Raw genomic sequence first — 21078 nt, forward strand, 5'->3', positions numbered from 1 at the left:
GGTTATGCAAAGGTCAAATTTTGAAAGTTGTTGAACGAAACCGGGTTTTCGACATTTTGCAGCTAATAACCTGTCACCCGTACCACATCATGTTGATCATTTTTATAACTTGGTCAAAAATTTTCACATTGTCTCATCCTTGACTTCTGAAACAATCGACATCGTCAAATACCGCTCGTGAACCATTGTCGTCTTCAGACTTGTTATTATCGATTTATTAATTACTTATTTATTTTATTTCTCATCCCCGGAATATCTCAAGCACATTTTGAGTTCAGAACCCGATATTTTGACTTGACAGTGACCAAGTCATTTGGCTATAAATAGTGTCTTTGTATATTGATTCATCAATTAATCGATTAATTATTTTCTTTCTTGCTTTTCCGGGCGATATCTCAGCCTTCCTTTGAGCTGGGAAGCTGAAATTTGGGGGCAAAAGTGAGTGAAGATGTGCTTTGGCAAAAGCGGTATTTTTTAATTTTTTTATTAATCAGTTAATTGGGTAATTACTTAATTATTATCGATTTATTAATTACTTATTTTTTTATTTTTAATCTGGGCAAAATCTCAGGCACTTTTTGAGCTCGGAAGCTGATATTTGGATACGACACTGAACACGTGATTTGGATATAAAGGGCAATTTTGATTTATTGATTCATCAATTCATCGATTAATTATTCAATCACATATATTTGTAATGTGTATGTATATATATATATATATATATATATATATATATATATATATATATATATATATTGTATCAACTGTATCTTGCAACACATTTTTAATATTGACTAACAGATTAATATTGATTCACCTATCATTATCAATATCATCATCCTCACAAAGGCAGCCACCTCTTTCTGTTTATATGTCTTATATGCAGTGCTGAACTGCCGGACAGAATGAGGTGAAACTTGGTAGTTGTACTCATGGTGTACCAATGGATGTTTCTGGTGGTTAAAAAGCATTCCTTATCCCATTTGTTTTGGTTTACGGGGTGATGCAAATTCTCTCTGCAAATGTGTACAGTGTCGCACCATTCCTGGTAGGACGGGATATTACAAGTCATAATGTGATTAAGACGTCAATTCTCTGACGGAAAATCATCGTCCATATTAAACATCGGAAATTATCATCAACATTCGAGGTGTTTGTTTATTTGACTTGTTTGCACTCACACACCGCTGAACTGAATGAGATTAAAACCGCAGGTTGTGCTCAGGGTTTGTCAGAAAGATTTTAAGGAGTGGGACCATTACACTCGACTTCTTAAGTTTCAATATTAAAGTGTGTGAATTATTGTAATACTACACTACTTGTATTCTCTGCATGAAGGCCGTTCACATCAGCACTTATTATGATAATTGAAGGTGTCTGTTTGTTTGACTTGTATGCACCACTCAACCACTGAACAGCAGTGAAAGGTTTCAAGTTGAGATGGTTATTCTCAACTTATGTTTTGACATTAAAGTGGGGGTAATTATCACATTATAATGCTTGTTTGTTTAAACTTATGATTTAATATTCACAGTGGAGATACTGTCTAAAGAATGAGGAGAATGGGAGAAGGGTTGCTGAGTAAATAGATTAAAGGGAGGAGGTTTGTTGGCATGAGCTGCAATGGACCTAGTACCAGTTCATTCGTATCCTCCCAACAAGGCAATGCTTTGGTATACATCAAACAATTTATATTCACCCAACATTGCAACATTCATAATGTACCATTACTACAATGCATTCATATCCATGAAACACTACAGCACATATTGTTATACGAATACGAGTCACACATATTTTGATTGTTTCTGCATTGGGGGAAAAGGGTGCAGTGGGGTCGGTGTTCTTAAACCACACACTGAAACGTTCGTGAGAAGACAGACGTGTTGTAGGTGAAAACGCACAATCACTTACATGCTGGTTAGTTTTGTAAGTTAATGAATACACCTGTGTACTTTTGTGATACAGCATGTGGGGAGGCTTCAGGTGGTGTGGAAGACGAGGGAGAGGCTGAAGCTGGCTGGATTGAAGGTGTCGCCATCTTGCTTTCCGTAGTCTGTGTTGTGCTCGTCACAGCATTTAATGACTGGAGCAAAGAGAAACAGTTTCGTGGACTGCAGAGTCGCATTGAGCAGGAGCAGCGGTTCGCGGTTGTCCGTGCGGGCACGGTTTCTCAAATTGGTGTTGCTGAGCTTGTCGTGGGAGATATTGCTCAGGTGAAGTACGGTGAGTTTGGACCAGCCCTTCTGCATTATCTTTCAGTTGCAGGTTCACTGTTAGCACAGCATAATGGGGGTTGAAGGAGATGTCTATCAATCGATCTATCCATCTATTTATTTATTTACTGATGTAGGTATGTTTGTGTGTTTGTTTATTTATTTATTATCTAATTCTTTGTCTATTTATTTATTTATTTAAATTCCAACTTTAATCCACAAACAACCCCTTCCATGTGGCTAATTCATTGCTGAGCAGGTGACTTGCTTCCTGCTGATGGAGTCCTCATCCAGAGTAACGACCTCAAAGTGGACGAGAGTTCTCTGACTGGCGAGTCTGATCACGTACAAAAATGCCATGACAGAGACCCAATACTTCTATCAGGTGAGCCAAAAGACATTTGGGAAAAAAACTTGCATTTGAGATATTTACAGAAAAAAGTTGATTGAGTGAACCTTTGCTGTATATGAGGGCACCATAGCTTCTACTTTATGATGTGGACTTCTCATTTCACAATCAATCACCTGTTTTGTGAGCTTTTGTGTGCTGTTTGACAGCATCATAGTGAGGAAAACATCCTTTGGAATGAAATTATAGCCATATTTTTTGTGATACACAAAGGAAGCAGATCTAAATCTTTCACATCTGTCATGATGCTCCGGACTTGGATGCCTGTAGGCCATGAGATGGCTGATGGATGTATAAAAGGCTGTGTTGATGGATGTTCCAAAGAGACCATTCACTGGTTCAATTTTTCTCCCGTTCTTATTCAAGGTCGCTTCTGCTCTTGTTCAAGGTCACTTTGTTGCTCCGAGGTCACCATTTCATCAGCGTTGGATATATTTCATGGTTCTGTTGGCTCTTCGCTGCCATAGACCGAATGTTGCCTCACTAGGGTTAGCTTGGTTGTTTGATAATAATTTGATGCTCACAAACAAATTTGCCTGAAGACGAAGATCCAGGATTGCAGGCAGTTTCTATTATGGAGGTTTCTTCAATGACGCATTCACAGGCACTGGTTGATTGAAATAATATTACACAGCCACACTCCTCATTCTTGGTCAGCAAACACTAACCACTCTCCTCTCCAATCAGCACTTCCTGTACCATGGGAAACTGATAAAATTGCTTCTCTAATGGACACCCATTTAATTCTGGACACAAATATGGTTGAAACTCTCGGCCTCCATCTCCCCCGGCCTCGGCCCCCTCTTTCATCCCCGAACACGATGGGAATTGGCACTTTGTATTAACGATTTAAAACCACGCTGCCAGACATACAATAGAGTGAAATTATTAATGTTCAGGCCAAACAGAAAGTATTTGCTTCCATCTACTGAGCAGTTCGTACAAGAGAGGTCATGCATTTAATTAAACTTTTTAATGGAAAAAGTTTAAAATCAACAAAGCAAAACGTTTCATTGATCAATGCATCATTTATAACCTCAGACACACATCCACTGATGTTGCAACTGTACCAAAGAGCAATAAACATACACAAATGTATCCACCTCACCTCCTCTCCCACCCCCTCACCCAACCCAACATCAACTTTCTTTTCATATATGCAATACATAGGTGATCCCGAAGTGTAATTCAAGGGGATGTAGATTTAAGTTTGATGAAGTGAATGGTATAACAATGTGGTTAGTACATATAAGATAAATAAATGGAGAGAGTCCTGTATCGTGAATGGGGTTTGGATATGGCACAGGCATGAGGAGCCAAATGACCTCCACTTGTGTCTTAGTTTCCTTTAATATCCTTGTATGCTGTTGGCAGGATGGCCTAGAAGTAACCGCACTCATCCAAGCTGTTGAGCCTGGGTTTGAATGCTGACCCAGCAAAAAACTCATCAAGGTGTTTCACAGGCAGGGTGATTCATCAGTGTGTGCCAGAATTAGTTGCTGGATGTTAAAGATCTCACGGTGTCCTTCGTTGAAGAGTAGGCGAGGTATCGCCAGCACCCTGAACAAATTACAACTTTCTGCCCTGACCTCTAAAGGGCACTGCATCCATGGCACAGCTGCGCCCTCGGCCAATGATGCAACCCCGCAGCCTTGTGCTTCATACGAAAGAAGATGTCATTGCCACAGCAGGCAAGATATAGAGGCATTGATTTAATTTAATCTCTGGGAGTACCTCGTCACATCTTCAACTAGTGGCCCTAAAAAAGCATGGATGCTGCAACTGACCCCATTGACAGATTAAAGCTGATAAGTCCCTCTCCTCCCTAGGCACGCACGTTATGGAAGGATCTGGACGGATGCTTGTCACGGCCGTTGGGGTGAATTCTCAAACTGGGATCATATTCACTCTGTTGGGAGCTGGAGAAGCAATGCAAGAGCCACCTATTGCAGGTAGAGCCTGGATTTGAACATATTTACGAGCTACACCCTGAGAAACCTGACTTTCTAATGGGCAAATAATTATTGATGCTCATTCCTTTCTGATCGTTATCATTCAGAAAACAATTATTTGTTTTTGTCCAAATTTTATTTTGATTCAAACAAGACCGAACGGAAGGCCATTGCCGAGTTAGTGTTGTGTTCATATCCAGAGTTATTATTTAAGTCGTGTTGTGGAGTCTCGTTCATTAAAGTTGTTGCCAGAATCCTCACGATATCATACAAATGGTGAGACGAGGTAGTTTACAGACCATGTAGTAGCCAACGAAGTGATCTGGATTCAAAACTTGACTGATGTGAATAATTTTGAGTTGGCCGACGTGCCCCAAATATATGTGGCATAGTTGCTGTTTCTATTGCAGCAATGGGGTTGTTGACATTCCTGAATGAATGCATATTGGACAGCAAGTCAGCTTGTTGGATGGAAAGTTATCGACTCAACACCACTTTATTAACCCCTTCCTGTCATTCTCAGTATTCTTAATGTTGAAAAATAACAAATATTCAACATTTGCAATGGATATAGCCCAAACATTGATGCTGCCTGGCCAAACGTTGGAGATCCTAAGTGTTAAGAGGTCATGTGACACAATATTCACTGACAATCGAGGGAAGGCAGAAGGATCCTGGCGGTTTTCACCAAAGGCACAAAATCGGGTGCTTGTGCGAAAAGACTCGTCCGTCAACAGGATCACTGCATTGAACAAAATGTCCACCATCTCCTAATGGGTACTCCTGAAATGAGCAATGCGCCCACAGCTGTACGTTGTGGACTTACGTAGAAGTCAAGTGTCCACAAACCACTTGTCACTACAAGTAACAGGAAAACGTTCGACAATTCCTCAATCCACTAAACCAGCGGTTCCCAAACTTTTTTGTTCACGATGTAAAATTTGAAATCACATTCGCCTCCAACCCAAACGGTATGGTAACTACTCGGTACCGGTACCTACGGTAAAAATTGTCGGGGAAAACGCTTTTGATGTGAAAACACTCCTCAAAAACCGGTTTTGAGGGTTTTTTCAAGTTTGGATCACAACCCTGAGTTTGGGAACCCCTGCACTGAACAAATATAATGCATGACAGTCATTCATTCATATATATATATATATATATATATATATATATATATATATATATATATATATATATATATATATATATATATATATATATATATATATATATATATATATAGGAAATGACGATGGTGTCGCACATCTTCCCTGGCCAAGACAATACACTGATCGCATTCCCCTAGATCATTCCTGCTGCCAGACAACTCAACTACCTTCAAGAAAACTCGAAAGCAAATCACACAGGTCATTTATGGAGAAATAGTTGCAAGTATTGCAGAATTTCTTGTGGCATCTGCTGGAGACCACGGGTCAAAACTGTCAGTCAGGATAAGGTTAATCCTAGCCAATAAGAAGACCATTTTCTATTCTTCATCCTCTAGGCGGAGTAGCTGTGAGACTGATAGGTTTGTACTCATGGGGTAGTTGCCTAATTTCTGGGTACGTATGTTTACCTGGCTTAGACAGGTATGTGTCTTCTGTAGACCAATGATAGAAATTCTTCCTGGTAAAAAGTGCAGTATCTCTACCCCGAAGCATGATTAAAATTGATTGCAAACCGTGAATGGAGCTTCCATCCCTCTTCCTACCACATTTCTTTTCCTGCAAAGTATTTTCCCTGCTTTGCCTGGCAGTAAATACATATACAAATAAACCTGCTTCTCACTCCCCTGCCTCCCAACCTGTAGCTGCAGCTTGTTCTTCCTGCCACAACCCCGCTGTGATCTTTCCCCTTCCCTCCACCTCTGACACAACATCTCCAAGTGGGGACATGGTTGGTGGAACCGCAGAACTCTTCAATGGTATGTCAGCGCTGTGCATTGACATTTGTTGATTTTTTCGTGCTCCTTTTAAGAAGATATCAAGGCTTGTTGAAGAGCTAAATGACAGTGTCGAACGACTTGCATGTGGGTTGATGGATGGTATCGAACAGGTGAACACGGTATCGATTAATGTGAACCATTTTGTGTGAATGATGGTGAAAGTGAGATTGGAGTAAAAGGGGACAAAATTTGAGGAGGTGAGCAGAAATCTTGAACCTTGGGAGGGTGATGGATTATTTGATGAATGCATATGAGGAAGAAGTGGTCAATTGAGTGATATTTCTTTTGAGGAACATGCTTTATGTCTCACACTTAGCCGGGAGATTCTCTGGACGTGTTGAGACATTTTTTTTTTCCATGAGGATCAGGAAGCTTTTGCCCTTTTATCCCACAAAAGGAAGCTTTACATAAATAAGGGTGCATTTTAAACTCGTTCTGCCTTGGAGAATTAGAGTTCTCGAAGGAAGGATTCAGACTTGTCACACACCCCACCTGCCTGATTTCCATGATGAATACAAAGCATTTTATATTTGATTGACTATAGTACAGTACCTCAGTGCATTATACAGTAAGTCTTCGTTACCTCTAAGTCACATTACTTTCTTCCAAGTTTGTGATTGAGGACACACAGGGATACACACAGCCCATTGCACCTGCGCCACATCTACACACCAATTTATCAACACTAGATCAAAACAATAAAAATGCAAAATGTTTTTTTTTTTGTAGTTTTTGTAGTTTTTTTGAATGTTAAAAAAAAAAAAATATATATATATATATATATATATCAATTTTTTTTCTTTCCAGGGGAAGGGGCATGGGCAAAGACTGTTTTTGGTAAAAAAAAAAAACACACAACATCAACCACACAACAACCCTTGACGAGACCCCCGCCAACAGCACTCTGTACACATAATGCAGAAACTACCAAAAACTCCTGCCAACATCCCTCTACCCTTCCATCTCCAATAATTCCAGGTACCCATTGAATTTCAATTTAGACTTGTCCACTGTTTCTGCTGACACTACCTTTCCAGGGAGACCATTCCATGCATCAACTACTCTGAGTAAAAGACCCCTCCCATACTATTGTCTGAACTCTCCTCTTCTTCACAAATATAACAAAGAACACTTAAACAATGGCCCCCTGGTCCTATCACTGTCGACTCTGCTGAATAATTAATCTGCACTTGTTTTATCTATACCTTCAATTATCTGAAACATCTCTATCATATCTCCTTGTAACTGCCTCCTTTCTAGTGTATAAAGCTCTGTCTCCTTCAGCCGCTCCTCATAGCTGAGTCTAGCTCGGCCGAGTATCCGTGTGATCAATCTAGTAGCCGTGTGATGAACCCTCTCGAAGGCATCTATGTCCTTCCAGAACTGTGTTGATCAGAACTGTTCAGAATATTCTGGATGTCGCCCTCACTAAATCCCTGTGCAATGTGAACACCACCTCTTTTGATTTATAAATGATCCCCCTCCGAATACAACCGAAAACCCTATTTGCTTTACCTATAGCTGCCTGGCACTGTGCTGCCTGCTTACCTCCCGTATCTATTACCACCCCCAGATCCTTCTCCTGTGTGACATACTCCAAAATTACCCCTTGCACCCTGTAATCTCTATTTTCATTGTTCTCTCCCATTCCTAACACCTTACACTTGCTCAGGTTAAATTGCATGTGCCAATCTTTTGCCAAATCTTTGCAAGTATCAATACTTTCCTGAATCTGATCACCACCCCCTCTGATACCCACCTTACCTCCATGCTTTGTGTTATCTGCCTATTTGGAAAGCTTACTCTTGACCCGACTATCCAAATCATTGATGTAAATAATGTATAGTAATGGTCCGAGTACTGATCCTTGAGGTACCCCACTCCTTACATACTCCCAGCAAGACATCCTCCCACTCACACCCACTCTTTGCTTCCCATCACAAAGCCAGTTTGCAATCCAATCCCACGTTAATGTTGCAGACTTGCTCTCTTATTCAGAAAATGTTCCTTTTCTGTGATTTTGTTTCGAAAAAGGCTCAACCTCTTGAACCTTTCAGTGTTATCAGACACAACCTGTCTTGAGCACATTGACCTCCATTGGCAAAGAATACCTGTACATACTTGAGCTCCATATTGGTACATTAATCTCTTCATGGCTTACATTAGGACAATATAGTACTAATCTATAGTGTGAACCAGAGGCCCTGAAGCTCTTTATAACTTCCGCCACGGGGGGGGGGGGGGGGGGAGGTTATGTTTTCACCCCGTCTGTCTGTTTATTTGTTTCTCTGTGAGCAGGATATCTCAAAAGGTTGTTGACAGACTCGGACGAAACCTGGTGGAGAGGTTGGATGTTTGACAAAGACAAAATGATTCGATTTTGGTGAAGATCCAGATCTTGGTACTAGAATTTTTAAAGTGATTCTTCACCACTGAGAGATAGGGCCAAAAACAATATGGCACAATATTTCAAAAAGTTATGGACAGATTCGGACGAAACTTGGTGGACAAGTTGGGTGTTTCACAGGGACAAAATGATTCAAATCTGGTGAAGCTCCGAATTCAAATCCGGATGCGAGAAGTTTTTAAATGATTCTTCACCAATAAGAAATGGTTTAAAAAGCATTACATATAGCATGATATTTCAAAAAGTTGTGGACAAATTATGACAAAACTAGGGGATAAGTTGGTTAAGTGACAAGAACAAGCTGATTCGATTCTGATTCAAGTTCAGGTCCAGATCCAGATCCAGCCTATGAGTGAGTGGGATACAAAACGTAAACTGTTCAGCCTGGTAGAGGTATGCGCTATACCGAGTACTGTTCTACTTGCTGTTGAGTTGTGTTTGTTAAGGCTGAACAGTTCAAGAGATTGATCCTTGACGTCTCAGCATCAGGAGTACGATGTGCTTCTCTTGCTCACATGTTGGTGATCTTTTGGCCTCATCAACATTCCTTTAATTTTGTACTAACTGCACGAGTATTCCAGATAGCAAGGTATAATTGTGTCTTTGTGGAGCTATTGTTGACAGTTACGTTGACTGAGCGTTGAGTCCGTGATTGTCTCCATCATGGAAAAGGTGATATTGCTACAATGTCAACGTTGTAATGGAAGTTGCGATGGTCGTCGGTGTTACTGACCTGTTAATGTTGAATCAATGAAAGATTGCTATTTGGGAGGCAACTTACCTCATCTTTATAGTATTGTCTGCTTGTTGACCAACCCATGCCTAAAAGCATTTTCCCAGATCTTGACTGTGCAATTCGAACTAGAGTGAAGTCAATGGAACACCATCACAAATCCCCATGCTTCCCACCGAAAACAAAGTTGAAAGATGGCAAAATGTTCCACCAGGAATAACCCAATGTGAAATTGTAAGTTAATTATTTTTCCATTTTGGCCCCTGTGACCCGACTAAGTCCCCACCCCCAAGGGTATGAACCGGAGATCAAATCCCCCAAAAATCGTTGCATATTTCATGCGTCCCCCAATGTTTTTTTGAATACATGAAATTTCATTAAAAAGATGTTTAAAACTTGCCTGTAATTTAATTTTTTGAAATTTGACCTCTTGACCCCACCCCATGGGGCAGGGCCAAAAATAACCCTGCTCTTTCACCTGCACCTTCATGCCATATGGTAATCATAATTACCAAATTTGGTGAATTTCTGCACAACCATTTAGGAGGAGATAGAGTGTCTGACAGACAGACGGACAGACAGGTGTAGCCGATTACAATACCCCCCCCCCTTTTTTATTCAAAAAAGCATGGGGATAACATTTGCCTTTTCTTGGATGGCCTCTTCCAAGCAGTGCTTGAAGATGGCCGCTTGTTATCACCTTTGGCCAAACATTGAATCATCACATGATCTCTTATAATTTTCTTACCAACTGGTTTCTCATTGTCGAAGGAAGAACTAGTGTTGCTGGTGAAGGCGAGTGTCGATCTTTATTAGCAGTCAGGTGAGACAACCGTTGATCGAGGTATGCTAACCACCATAAGGACCAAGGAGAAGCTGATGATTCAATCATTAACCCTTCGCTGAAGGAAAAGAGAGTTAATGCCCAAAATGTCAGCTTCCACTTGCTTCCCATGGTGGTTGACATACCTCGATCATACCTGGTTGTTTGGTGACGTGGTTAAAGACTTGTTTCTTTCTCCACCGGCTGCTGTGGGTTTGATTCCCATGGCTGATCACCATTGCCAACGCACACTTGGTAAGTGTGACAAGCATCCCTTGACATGAACAGAGGGAGGCCTTCATCATGCACTGGACTCAAATAGGCTGCTTTGGATTTCTTTCAATTTTTATTTCAAACATGTTTACTGTGTATAACGTAAATGTCCATATACATCGAAGGAGTCGTCATGGCATTATTGCGTTGGTGTACCGAGTCCGGTCCATTATTGAGTGTTCTATAAAAGGCAGAAGTAAAAACTTCTTACTAATCAATAATGCTTGATCGACGATATTAAAAAGACAGTTAATTTTTCCAACTCATCTGTAAAAATTAACAAATTGTTTTTATTTATGAGTGATATTGCAGTAAAGACAACTCTACATCCTCATGATGTAATATTTTTCAGTTCTACCATTCATTGGTGGTGGAAGCCACCTGACATGACACTCTATGAACAGTTTGGACAGTTGTTAATAGACACCGCCAATCCGTAAGGGCTCCGAGAGGCTCAGAACAAACCTCAAAATGTAAATCCCGTCCGTGTCCGCTTTGTACTCGAACCGAACTTGACGACGACGACGGTCAAAATATAATTTAATTTGTGTTCTCCATATTATCATAATAAATGTTTGTTGAAGATTTGATGACAAAAGGTCAATCGGTAAAAATTTATCGTCACTCTGACTTTTCCCTTTCATATTTTGATCCAATTTTTAATCATTTTCTCCATATTCTCATAATCAGGGTTTACTGAAAATTTGAAGACAAAAGCTCAAATGATCCCCGCCCCTGACTACTCCCATTGTTTGTGCATCAAAAAGTTATGGCCTGAACACACACACACACACACACACACACACACACACACACACACACACACACACACACACACACACACACACACACACACACACACACACACACACACACACACACACGTGATTGCAAAACCCCATCTCCCGTTGCGCGGGGAGACGGGCTAATTATGCGCACATAATACTGTTTGCTGCATTTTTGTCCGGCATAGTGTTTAGAAGCAGACTGACATGATATCTCAGAGATAGCATATTCACATTTAGCGGATGAGTTTGGGTTCACTTCCCAATATGTCTATAAGCTGTCATCTTTTGATTCCCAACTTCACTCTGAACTGAGTTCCCCATTTGATTCCATTGGCTGGTGGACATTAAAAACGTCACAATTATTTTCACAAAGCGTCAGCCATTCTGTTCTGGGACCCTGGAAAAAAAATCCAAATTCCTCCCATTACCTCCAGTAGGTGACCTGTACATTGTTGGTTATCAGCCACCGAAATGTTCACGACTTGCGATGGACGTCCTGTTATGCATTGAAGAATCTTTGTAATATACACTTTAAAGACTCGGTGGTGTAATGGTTAGGGCATCTGCTCTGAGTCTGGGAGGTCTGTGGTTCGAACAAGATTCTGGCCGAGTCATACCAAAGACTTTAAAAATGGTACGTGCTTCTTAAATGTTTGATGCTCAGCATTTAAAAAGGATAAAGTATGGACAAGTAACCATCAGCTGGCAGCCATTGTGCAGGCTTGATGGGTCTAATGGAGTCCTCATGAATTGAAATTCCTTGTACGGGAACTCGTATTCTATATTATTATAAAGGCAGTAATGCGGAATGCTCGACTTTGTCAACTTTTACTTTATATCACATATTGTTCGAATTGTCCATCAACGGAGATCAGGACGAGTATAGACAACGGCTTTTGCTAATCATCGTGGAAAGCAAAGTGAAGCTGATGTTTTGGATGTCTCCCCTTCATCAGAACAACAGTTAGACTAACACCCAAAGCATCGGCTTCACTTTGTCCCCCACTCATGCCAATCATGGTACTTTTGTCACCCTTCAGTTGATAAAACCTGAAAGCAGTAAAAAAGACAAAACTATGCAGAGTCAAGGCTCGTATAAAAGCTAGAACACTGAGTGGAGCAGGCCAAAAGGAACGAGAGAGAGAGAGACAGAGACAGAGACAGAGACAGAGACAGAGACAGAGACACAGAGACACAGAGACACAGAGAGACAGAGAGACAGAGAGACAGAGACACAGAGACACAGAGACACAGAGACACAGAGACACAGAGACACAGAGACACAGAGACACAGAGACACAGAGACACAGAGACACAGAGACACAGAGACACAGAGACACAGAGACACAGAGAGACAGAGAGAGACACAGAGAGACAGAGAGAGACAGAGAGAGACAGAGAGAGACAGAGAGAGACAGAGAGGGACAGAGAGAGTCAGAGAGAGACAGAGAGAGACAGAGAGAGACAGAGAGAGACAGAGAGAGACAGAGAGAGACAGAGAGAGACACAGAGAGACACAGAGAGACACAGAGAGACACAGAGAGACACAGAGAGACACAGAGAGACACAGAGAGACACAGAGAGACACAGAGAGACACAGAGAGACACAGAGAGACACAGAGAGACACAGAGAGACACAGAGAGAAACAGAGAGACACAGAGAGACACAGAGAGACACAGAGAGACACAGAGAGACACAGAGAGACACAGAGAGACACAGAGAGACACAGAGAGACACAGAGAGACACAGAGAGACACAGAGAGACACAGAGAGACACAGAGAGACACAGAGAGACACAGAGAGACACAGAGAGACACAGAGAGACACAGAGAGACACAGAGAGACACAGAGAGACACAGAGAGACACAGAGAGACACAGAGAGACACAGAGAGACACAGAGAGACACAGAGAGACACAGAGAGACACAGAGAGACACAGAGAGACACAGAGAGACACAGAGAGACACAGAGAGACACAGAGAGACACAGAGAGACACAGAGAGACACAGAGAGACACAGAGAGACACAGAGAGACACAGAGAGACACAGAGAGACACAGAGAGACACAGAGAGACACAGAGAGACACAGAGAGACACAGAGAGACACAGAGAGACACAGAGAGACACAGAGAGACACAGAGAGACACAGAGAGACACAGAGAGACACAGAGAGACACAGAGAGACACAGAGAGACACAGAGAGACACAGAGAGACACAGAGAGACACAGAGAGACACAGAGAGACACAGAGAGACACAGACAGACACAGACAGACAGACAGACAGACAGACAGACAGACAGACAGACAGACAGACAGACAGACAGACAGACAGACAGACAGACAGACAGACAGACAGACAGACAGACAGACAGACAGACAGACAGACAGACAGACAGACAGACAGACAGACAGACAGACAGACAGACAGACAGACAGACAGACAGACAGACAGACAGACAGACAGACAGACAGACAGACAGACAGACAGACAGACAGACAGACAGACAGACAGACAGACAGACAGACAGACAGACAGACAGACAGACAGACAGACAGACAGACAGACATCAACAGCAGGGTGAAGGGCAAAATAGAGGGACAATTGAACAAATAATGGGAGTGGGGAGGAATGAGGGGTTGAGGAGGACGCATGGAATAGACAAAATGGATACAGAAGGAAATTCTCAGAAAGGAAAAACTGTAGATTTGAAAGGAGGTGGGCTTGGGGATCGGAGGGAGGGGGTTACAGGGGTATAGTCCGGGAGCCAACCGATCAAAATTAAAAAAAAATTGCCCGGTCTGCTATAAAATTTTTGTGTTGATTTTCATAAAGAGACACCCTTTGAGTATATGAAAACCAATGTTGGCAATGGTGAAACTCTTGCGCAACAACACAGTCAACACTTATGCGAGCCCCCTCTGATAACAAAATGTTGGCAAAAGCGAAGATGTAGGATGGGGGTAGGGGTAATTCATATTGTCCTAAAATCATAACCACTAAACCTATATACACAAATGACCCCTCATATTAAAGAGGAGTTCATTTCCTATATCACAATTGGTGATTTAACCTACCTACAATTGACAAGGTTATATGTCAAACAACAAAAGATTTATGCAACTCAGAAATGCTTGACTATCAATGGGGTCAGGAACAAGAACATAGTTTTACATGCCATGGTTTTAAGGAAGATAAAATTAGAAATGGATTAACACAATATTGTGACATGAAACATCCTCTTCAGAGGAAGAGTCACTCTCTGAAACAACTCCACCACATGAACCTCTCTGACGAAGGCATATGCATGTCACTCAGCAAGGCACAGCAGCCTTTTGCATGAACATCGTTTCAGACATTTGGATAATTTGCACATGCAAGACACCGTTTTGTCTATGTTTGGCTTGGCTGGCTTAGACATGAGAATTGGGACCAGTTTTCCATTGATAAGGGTTCTGCCAAATGTTGTGGCTGGGGGAAGTGCTCGGTCACTGAGATGTGCACGTCTATACAGAAGCAATTGATACAATGCTCTTAAAACAAGGAAGTAAAATGCATCTTCTGTTGCTGGCAGTGACCTAAGGTCTAATTTTGAAGAGACAAACATATGCTGCCTGAGGGTATCCAAACAGCTGAACCCTTTTTGGCCATGCAGAGCAGTCCAGTATACTCTGGCCTCATCAATGACACATTCTGTTGCTGCCATTTCACTATCTCTTCCAAAATCAACAAGGTGGGGAAGGTTTCCTATCAGTCCCAGAGAAACCTGTGCCGCTCTTCTTTTCACAGGAACACAGGCATCATCCCAACTGACTGGAAGAGGGGCCTTGTTGTCCCTCTCTGGAAAGGGAAGGGTGATCGCCAAGACTGCAACAACTACCGAGGGGTGACACTGCTCTCAGTGCCAGGCAAGGTCTTTGCTCCGATAATTCTTGATAGGGTTCGCCACCATCTGCTTGAGCACCAGCGTCCAGAGCAGTCAGGCTTTACACCAAAGAGGTCAACGATTGACCGTATCCTTGCCCTTCGTGTCCTCACCGAACGCAGACGAGAGTTTCGGCAGGGGCTGCTTGCAGCCTATGTTGATCTCTGTAAAGCGTTCGATTCAGTGAATCGGGATGTCCTCTGGAGGATTCTTGGTCTTCGTGGGGTGCCACCAAAACTGATCGATCTGATGTCTGAACTCTACTCTGGTACTGAGAGTGCTGTGAAGTGTGGTGGTACCATCTCTGACTTATTTCCAGTTGTTACTGGAGTTCGTCAGGGATGTGTACTTGCCCCCACACTTTTCAGCACTTGTATGGACTGGATTTTAGGGAGGATGTCGGAGAGATCAAGTGTGCATCGTTTGGCAATGTCAAGATCTCGGACCTTGATTTTGCAGATGATGCAGTCATCTTTGCGGAGACTTTAGACATCCTCTTGGGGGCCCTCGAGGTGCTGAATGAGGAGTCGGAGCCGTTGGGATTACTGATTTCTTGGGTCAAAACTAAGATCCAGGCTTTCGGTGACATCTTGGATGCTGCTGTCCTGTCTGTGTCTGTTTGTGGTGAGGATGTTGAGGTCGTGGATAGATTCACTTACCTTGGCAGTGATATTCATGTCTCCGCAGGTTGTGAGCCGGAGGTCAATAGACGTCTGGGTCGGGCCTGGGGAGTCATGGATTTACTGGATCATGGGGTGTGGCGCTGCCGGTACCTGTGCGGGAGGACGAAAGTCCGAGTCTTCAGGTCCTTGGTACTTCCAGTCTTGCTCTATGGGTGCGAGACTTGGACTTTGACCAAGGATCTGAGACAGAGACTTAATTCCTTTGGTACCAGGTCTCTTCGAAGAATCCTTGGCTATCGCTGGTCGGATTTTGTGTCCAACGAGCGGTTGCTGAGAGAGACTCGGATGAGATTTGTTACCTGCATAGTCCGTGAGCGTCAGTTGCGGCTGTATGGACATGTGGCTCGTTTTCCTGACGCTGATCCTGCTCACCAGATTCTCTCAGCGAGGGAGTCTCATGAGTGGAGGAGGCCAGTGGGCCGACCACGTGCCTCATGGTTGCAGTAGGTTGACCATCATCTCAAGGAGATGGGGATGGGCCTGGCATCTGCCTGGGGGATGGCCAGATGGAGGCCCCTGGAGTACCGGCGGAAAGTGGACGCAGCGACGCGCTGTTCTGGCACATGCTCCCATACCTGACCTGACCTCTTCTTTTCCCCTTCTGAATGGGTAGCTCACTGTGTCACATCCACACAACACATGTATGCACAGAAGTGTAGTGCGACATCAAGAGGATTTTCTGGTACTTCTTGCTCAACACTTCTACCAGCTCATGAATAGGTAGGTATTGATTCTGCCGTTGTATCCAGAGTTCTTGCAATGTGTTCAAGCAGCAGAAGTGATATATACACAGCATAATTATGTCTGTATCTGTTGCATGCACAACAGCTCGATGGTGATCAAGATATTCCACACAATATGCAAGATGAGCAATAATCCTTGTGTCTGCCTCTTCATGTTCTTCACAAGGTAAGTCCAGAACTGAACTTGATGCTGATGTGATGGAAAGAGTGTGACCTTTGTTTTCCATCATACCACCAAGAATGATGGTCACTCCATCCGGAATAGCTTCAGGACTCTCACAAAGGGAAGTGCCAATGAAGTTCTGAAGATTTCCTTTATTTCTTGGATTCTTCATGAGTAAATTCCAGTCCGGAATTTCTAGACTCTTGGATGGTGAGAATTGTCTTGCCTGGTCTGTCTGGTTTCTCCTCTGCTGCTCATCACCCTTCAAAGTATGGGTATCATCAAAATCATACTGATCACCAATGATGTTGACACAGTTGCACATTTCAGGTTTCAACTGCAGGAGCTTGCGAAGATACAGCTGGGGAAGTTCACCAAATGTTTTCACACCCATTTTTTGGTATTTATTTACAAATGCCATTGTGTCTACCAGATAAACTGTGTATAGGTCACTCTGTCGTAATGATGGCAGCTGTAAAACAACATCCTGCTCAGCTTCAGCAATTAGCACTGCCACGAAATCAGACTTGTTGCCTTTGCGCATTACAACCCCCTGTGCTAAGCGTGGATCAACCTCAAACAGGGATGATGGGTAGTCTGTCCACTCATGGGAAAATGCAATCTGTCTTGTGACTGGGTCGGCATCTCGATAGAAACACAGCACACGTGTAGCTGCAGTCTCATCTTGATAGATCCTGATTAAACTCTGTTTCCTTGATGGGTTTGATTTCTTCTGTGAGGAGAAAGTTACCAGCTTCAGTGGTTCAATCTTAATAGAGACCACCTCTTCTGCTTTCATAATGGCTTCCATGCCCTTAGCTTGAGCATGGACCAAGTCTTTGACGCATCCTTCTCACCAGTTGCTCTATTGAGCAGATCCACTTGGTTGTTACACTGGAATGGGTTTATCATCTGCTGGCATATCACTTTCTTGATCTCCTCAACATGCATATGTTCTTCTGTTGCCTGCTTATGTGTTTCTCCATGATGAGTAGATTCCTGTTGGCCTAGATTAGCCATAGACTTTATGTTCTCTGATACAGCTGTGAGAAATGGTGCTGTCTTCACATATTTATCTCGAGCAGCTGGTGCCTGAGATATGCCTTTGAACAGAGATGTCTTCCCTTCATTGTTGTATGTCTGCTCCAGGGCCATGTCACTCCAAACACCATTGAATTTTCCTTTGGAAGAGTGAACTGTGAAGTACCCAACCTGGATCCAGCAAACTCCTTAACCGAACTGTGTTCAATAGAGTAAGAGGATTTTGGGGTAGGGGTAACTTTGGTTGACAAAAATGTTAATTTTCTCTTTAAATTTGATAGAACTCACTCAAATTTGCTGTTTTAATTAGCCATGGATACCATGTTCATATCACATTAAGAGAAATTAGTATTCTAATGCAGCATCTGCCTATGATAAGAAAAGTTCTAAAGGCCATCTTCAAAAAACGTTATTTTTAAGGCATTTTTCACAAAATTATGTACTTTTACGAGGTTTACTTCCACAAAGGCAATTTTTTTTTGTCATTTTACAATGCACTGATTGAATTCTTACATTTAGTTCACATTTATTTTTCATGAATGTGATTTTTTAATTTTTTTAGAAATGTTATTGACAATTGCTGTTTTATCAAATTTTTCAAATCTTCCTCAAACAAAAACGTCCGCCAAAATTTTTCGCAAGAGCTTATGAATTGCCAACATTGGTTTTCATGAACTGCAAACATATATCTAAACATCCTGGGGGTGTAAAATTTTATAGCAGAGGCTGTAAGGTCCAACCCTAAAACAGCCTCGTACACAGGTTGGCTCCCGGACTAGTAGAAAAGATCATGGATTTGTATTGGGGATCGTTTGGGATAAGGTTCCAATCAGTTATACCAAACAGCACCTTGATAGGTATAGTCTGATTAGATGGCACAGAACATGTTACAATGGTATAATGTACTGATAAGGACCTCCACCTTACTCTAAATGGGGAATTGTACATCGGAGCGAGTTCTTGTAATGGATATTAATACATGGATAATAGATGTGATCGTTAGGATTGAAAGCAAATTTGTTGCATGTCAATCGGTTGCTCAGTTGCTCATTGCTCGCACGCCAAAGTAAACTGTATCATAAATAGCAGGAAATGATGTCATTGTGAATTAATTGTTTCAGAAGGATAGAGCCAAGTGTATTTCAGGCTTAAAACATGACAGTCTCAGAATGTTATTGCGATTAAGTATCTTTAATACAAATGAAACACGGTGAAACGACAAATATTACTGTTCGATTATACTGTCAGTGTTGGCCACAAATGACATTATCACGGATGAACACAGTGTACGGAGTAATAAGTTTCTCGGTTTACGGGAATCAACTTGATCTCAAATAACTACAGAACTGCAATATTTACAGTGGGGAAGTAGATTAAAGGCTTGAATATTGAATTACAGTGGCCCTTTAATGTGGGCAGGTATTGATTAAAAGGTTACAGTGGAAAAAGTCACAAGCCACGAGAAAGGTCACCGCTTGATCATCGAGGGGATCAAGGTCGCAAAAAGGTCAAATAAGAAAGTCATGAACGGACTTTAAATGGTTAATGCCCTGAACGTGCTCTTTTCAGAACCTCAACCTCATCACTGCTGTTTGTGCATCATTTATTTTGTATTTCTTTGCTTATTAACATCATGAAGTCCTCCCAATGGTTATTGCAATCCTCAAATGATTTGTCATCTTCTCTCGGATCTGCTTTGGTTTCTTATTGGCTTGCTTGTATTTGAATCAGGACTGTGCTGGGATTGATGCAAAGGAATGATGGATAAAAATGATAATTTTGTGGCCATGTTTGTGTCGCCTTTTCGAATGGCTATGCTAACACCCCTAAATGGTGACAATGACCTGGGAATACGAGATGTTATAAAATAGCAAATTCTGAAGCCATTCGGGCTTAAGCAAAGGAAAATTAATTGTTTATTTCACCTTTTCTCTGTCTCATTTTATTGGCCCTTTCATCCTTGGCCCTTTGGAGATATATCTCCAAGCACTGTTCATGCTTTGTAGTCTTAACACATTACACATGGCTCACTATGTTTCTGAACGTTATACTGATTTTATCTTGCTCAGAGGGAATTATAGATCTAAGACCCATGCATAAAATACTACTTGCTTGAATGTTTCTCCTTTCCACAGTTGTTAATTTTTAGATTCTCTCCAGATTCCCATTGAATCAGACAGTCATTAAGTTGAAGTAATTCTTCAGATGTCTCTCATTCTCTTTCTGTTTTTATCCCCTCTTTACCCCTCTCTCATTTCTCACATTCTCAACTTCGCCACTTCCCTACAGTTCCCCTCTGCATTCATAAAGGAATAATTAATTGTCTATGGTAATTTTATTTATTTTGCCATTAGAGTAATCATGGTGGTCATAGTCGTCATTGTCTTCTTTCGTATGCAGCTCAAGGCTGTGGGGTAGCATCATTGGCTGAGGCTGTGGTTGTGTCACTGATGCAGTGCCCTCTGTAGGTTAGAGCAGGAATTTGTAATTTGTTCACGGTGCCAGTGATGGCTCACGTACTCTTTGCAAAAGGACACAGTGGGATCTTTAATGTTCACCAACCATACGGGACACCCGTTTAAAGTCCATCCAAAGGATGGTACTCATTGATAAATCGCCCTATATATGAAACACCAGGATGAGAGTTTATAGCTGAGTCGGGATTCAAACTAGGCTAGTCGGCTTAGAGGCAAGTGTGCATCCGTCTAGGGCTTTGGCCATCCTATCAGCCTGTTGGTTGTAGTAATATGAAAATAGTCTTCTTCTTCTTTTTGTTCTTCTCTCTCTTTTTCTATCTCTCATAGTAAATGTAGTACAGTACTCCTAATTTCATGAAGTATGTCTCAATCTCAGCAGCAGATACATTTCTATATGATTAGCATTGCCATACCATCTCCACATTTACACCATACCAGTCCTTCTGCATTTTCATTCAGTGCCACTGAAGTGTATCATGATAACGTGCATATCA

General features: G+C 41.9%; 1 protein-coding gene across 8 annotated transcripts in view; it reads left to right on the forward strand.

The window, feature by feature from the left end:
- LOC147008839 (plasma membrane calcium-transporting ATPase 2-like) overlaps window positions 1-21078 on the forward strand; it is a 174206-nt gene that overhangs the window by 62494 nt on the left and 90634 nt on the right. For 6 of the 8 annotated variants that reach the window (XM_085864280.1, XM_085864281.1, XM_085864277.1 and 3 more), the window contains exons 4-7: window positions 1972-2229; window positions 2479-2604; window positions 4458-4580; window positions 6394-6507. In XM_085864280.1, the coding sequence (XP_085720406.1) occupies window positions 1972-2229; window positions 2479-2604; window positions 4458-4580; window positions 6394-6507 (621 nt within the window). The remainder of the gene's footprint in view (window positions 1-1971; window positions 2230-2478; window positions 2605-4457; window positions 4581-6393; window positions 6508-21078) is intronic. The other 2 variants (XM_085864283.1, XM_085864284.1) reach the window with 1 other exon arrangement.

This window comes from Eptatretus burgeri, chromosome 18 (genome assembly GCF_056783735.1).
Source record: "Eptatretus burgeri isolate ZD-2024b chromosome 18, Ebu_testis_v1, whole genome shotgun sequence".
NCBI classification, from domain to species: Eukaryota; Metazoa; Chordata; class Myxini; order Myxiniformes; family Myxinidae; genus Eptatretus; species Eptatretus burgeri.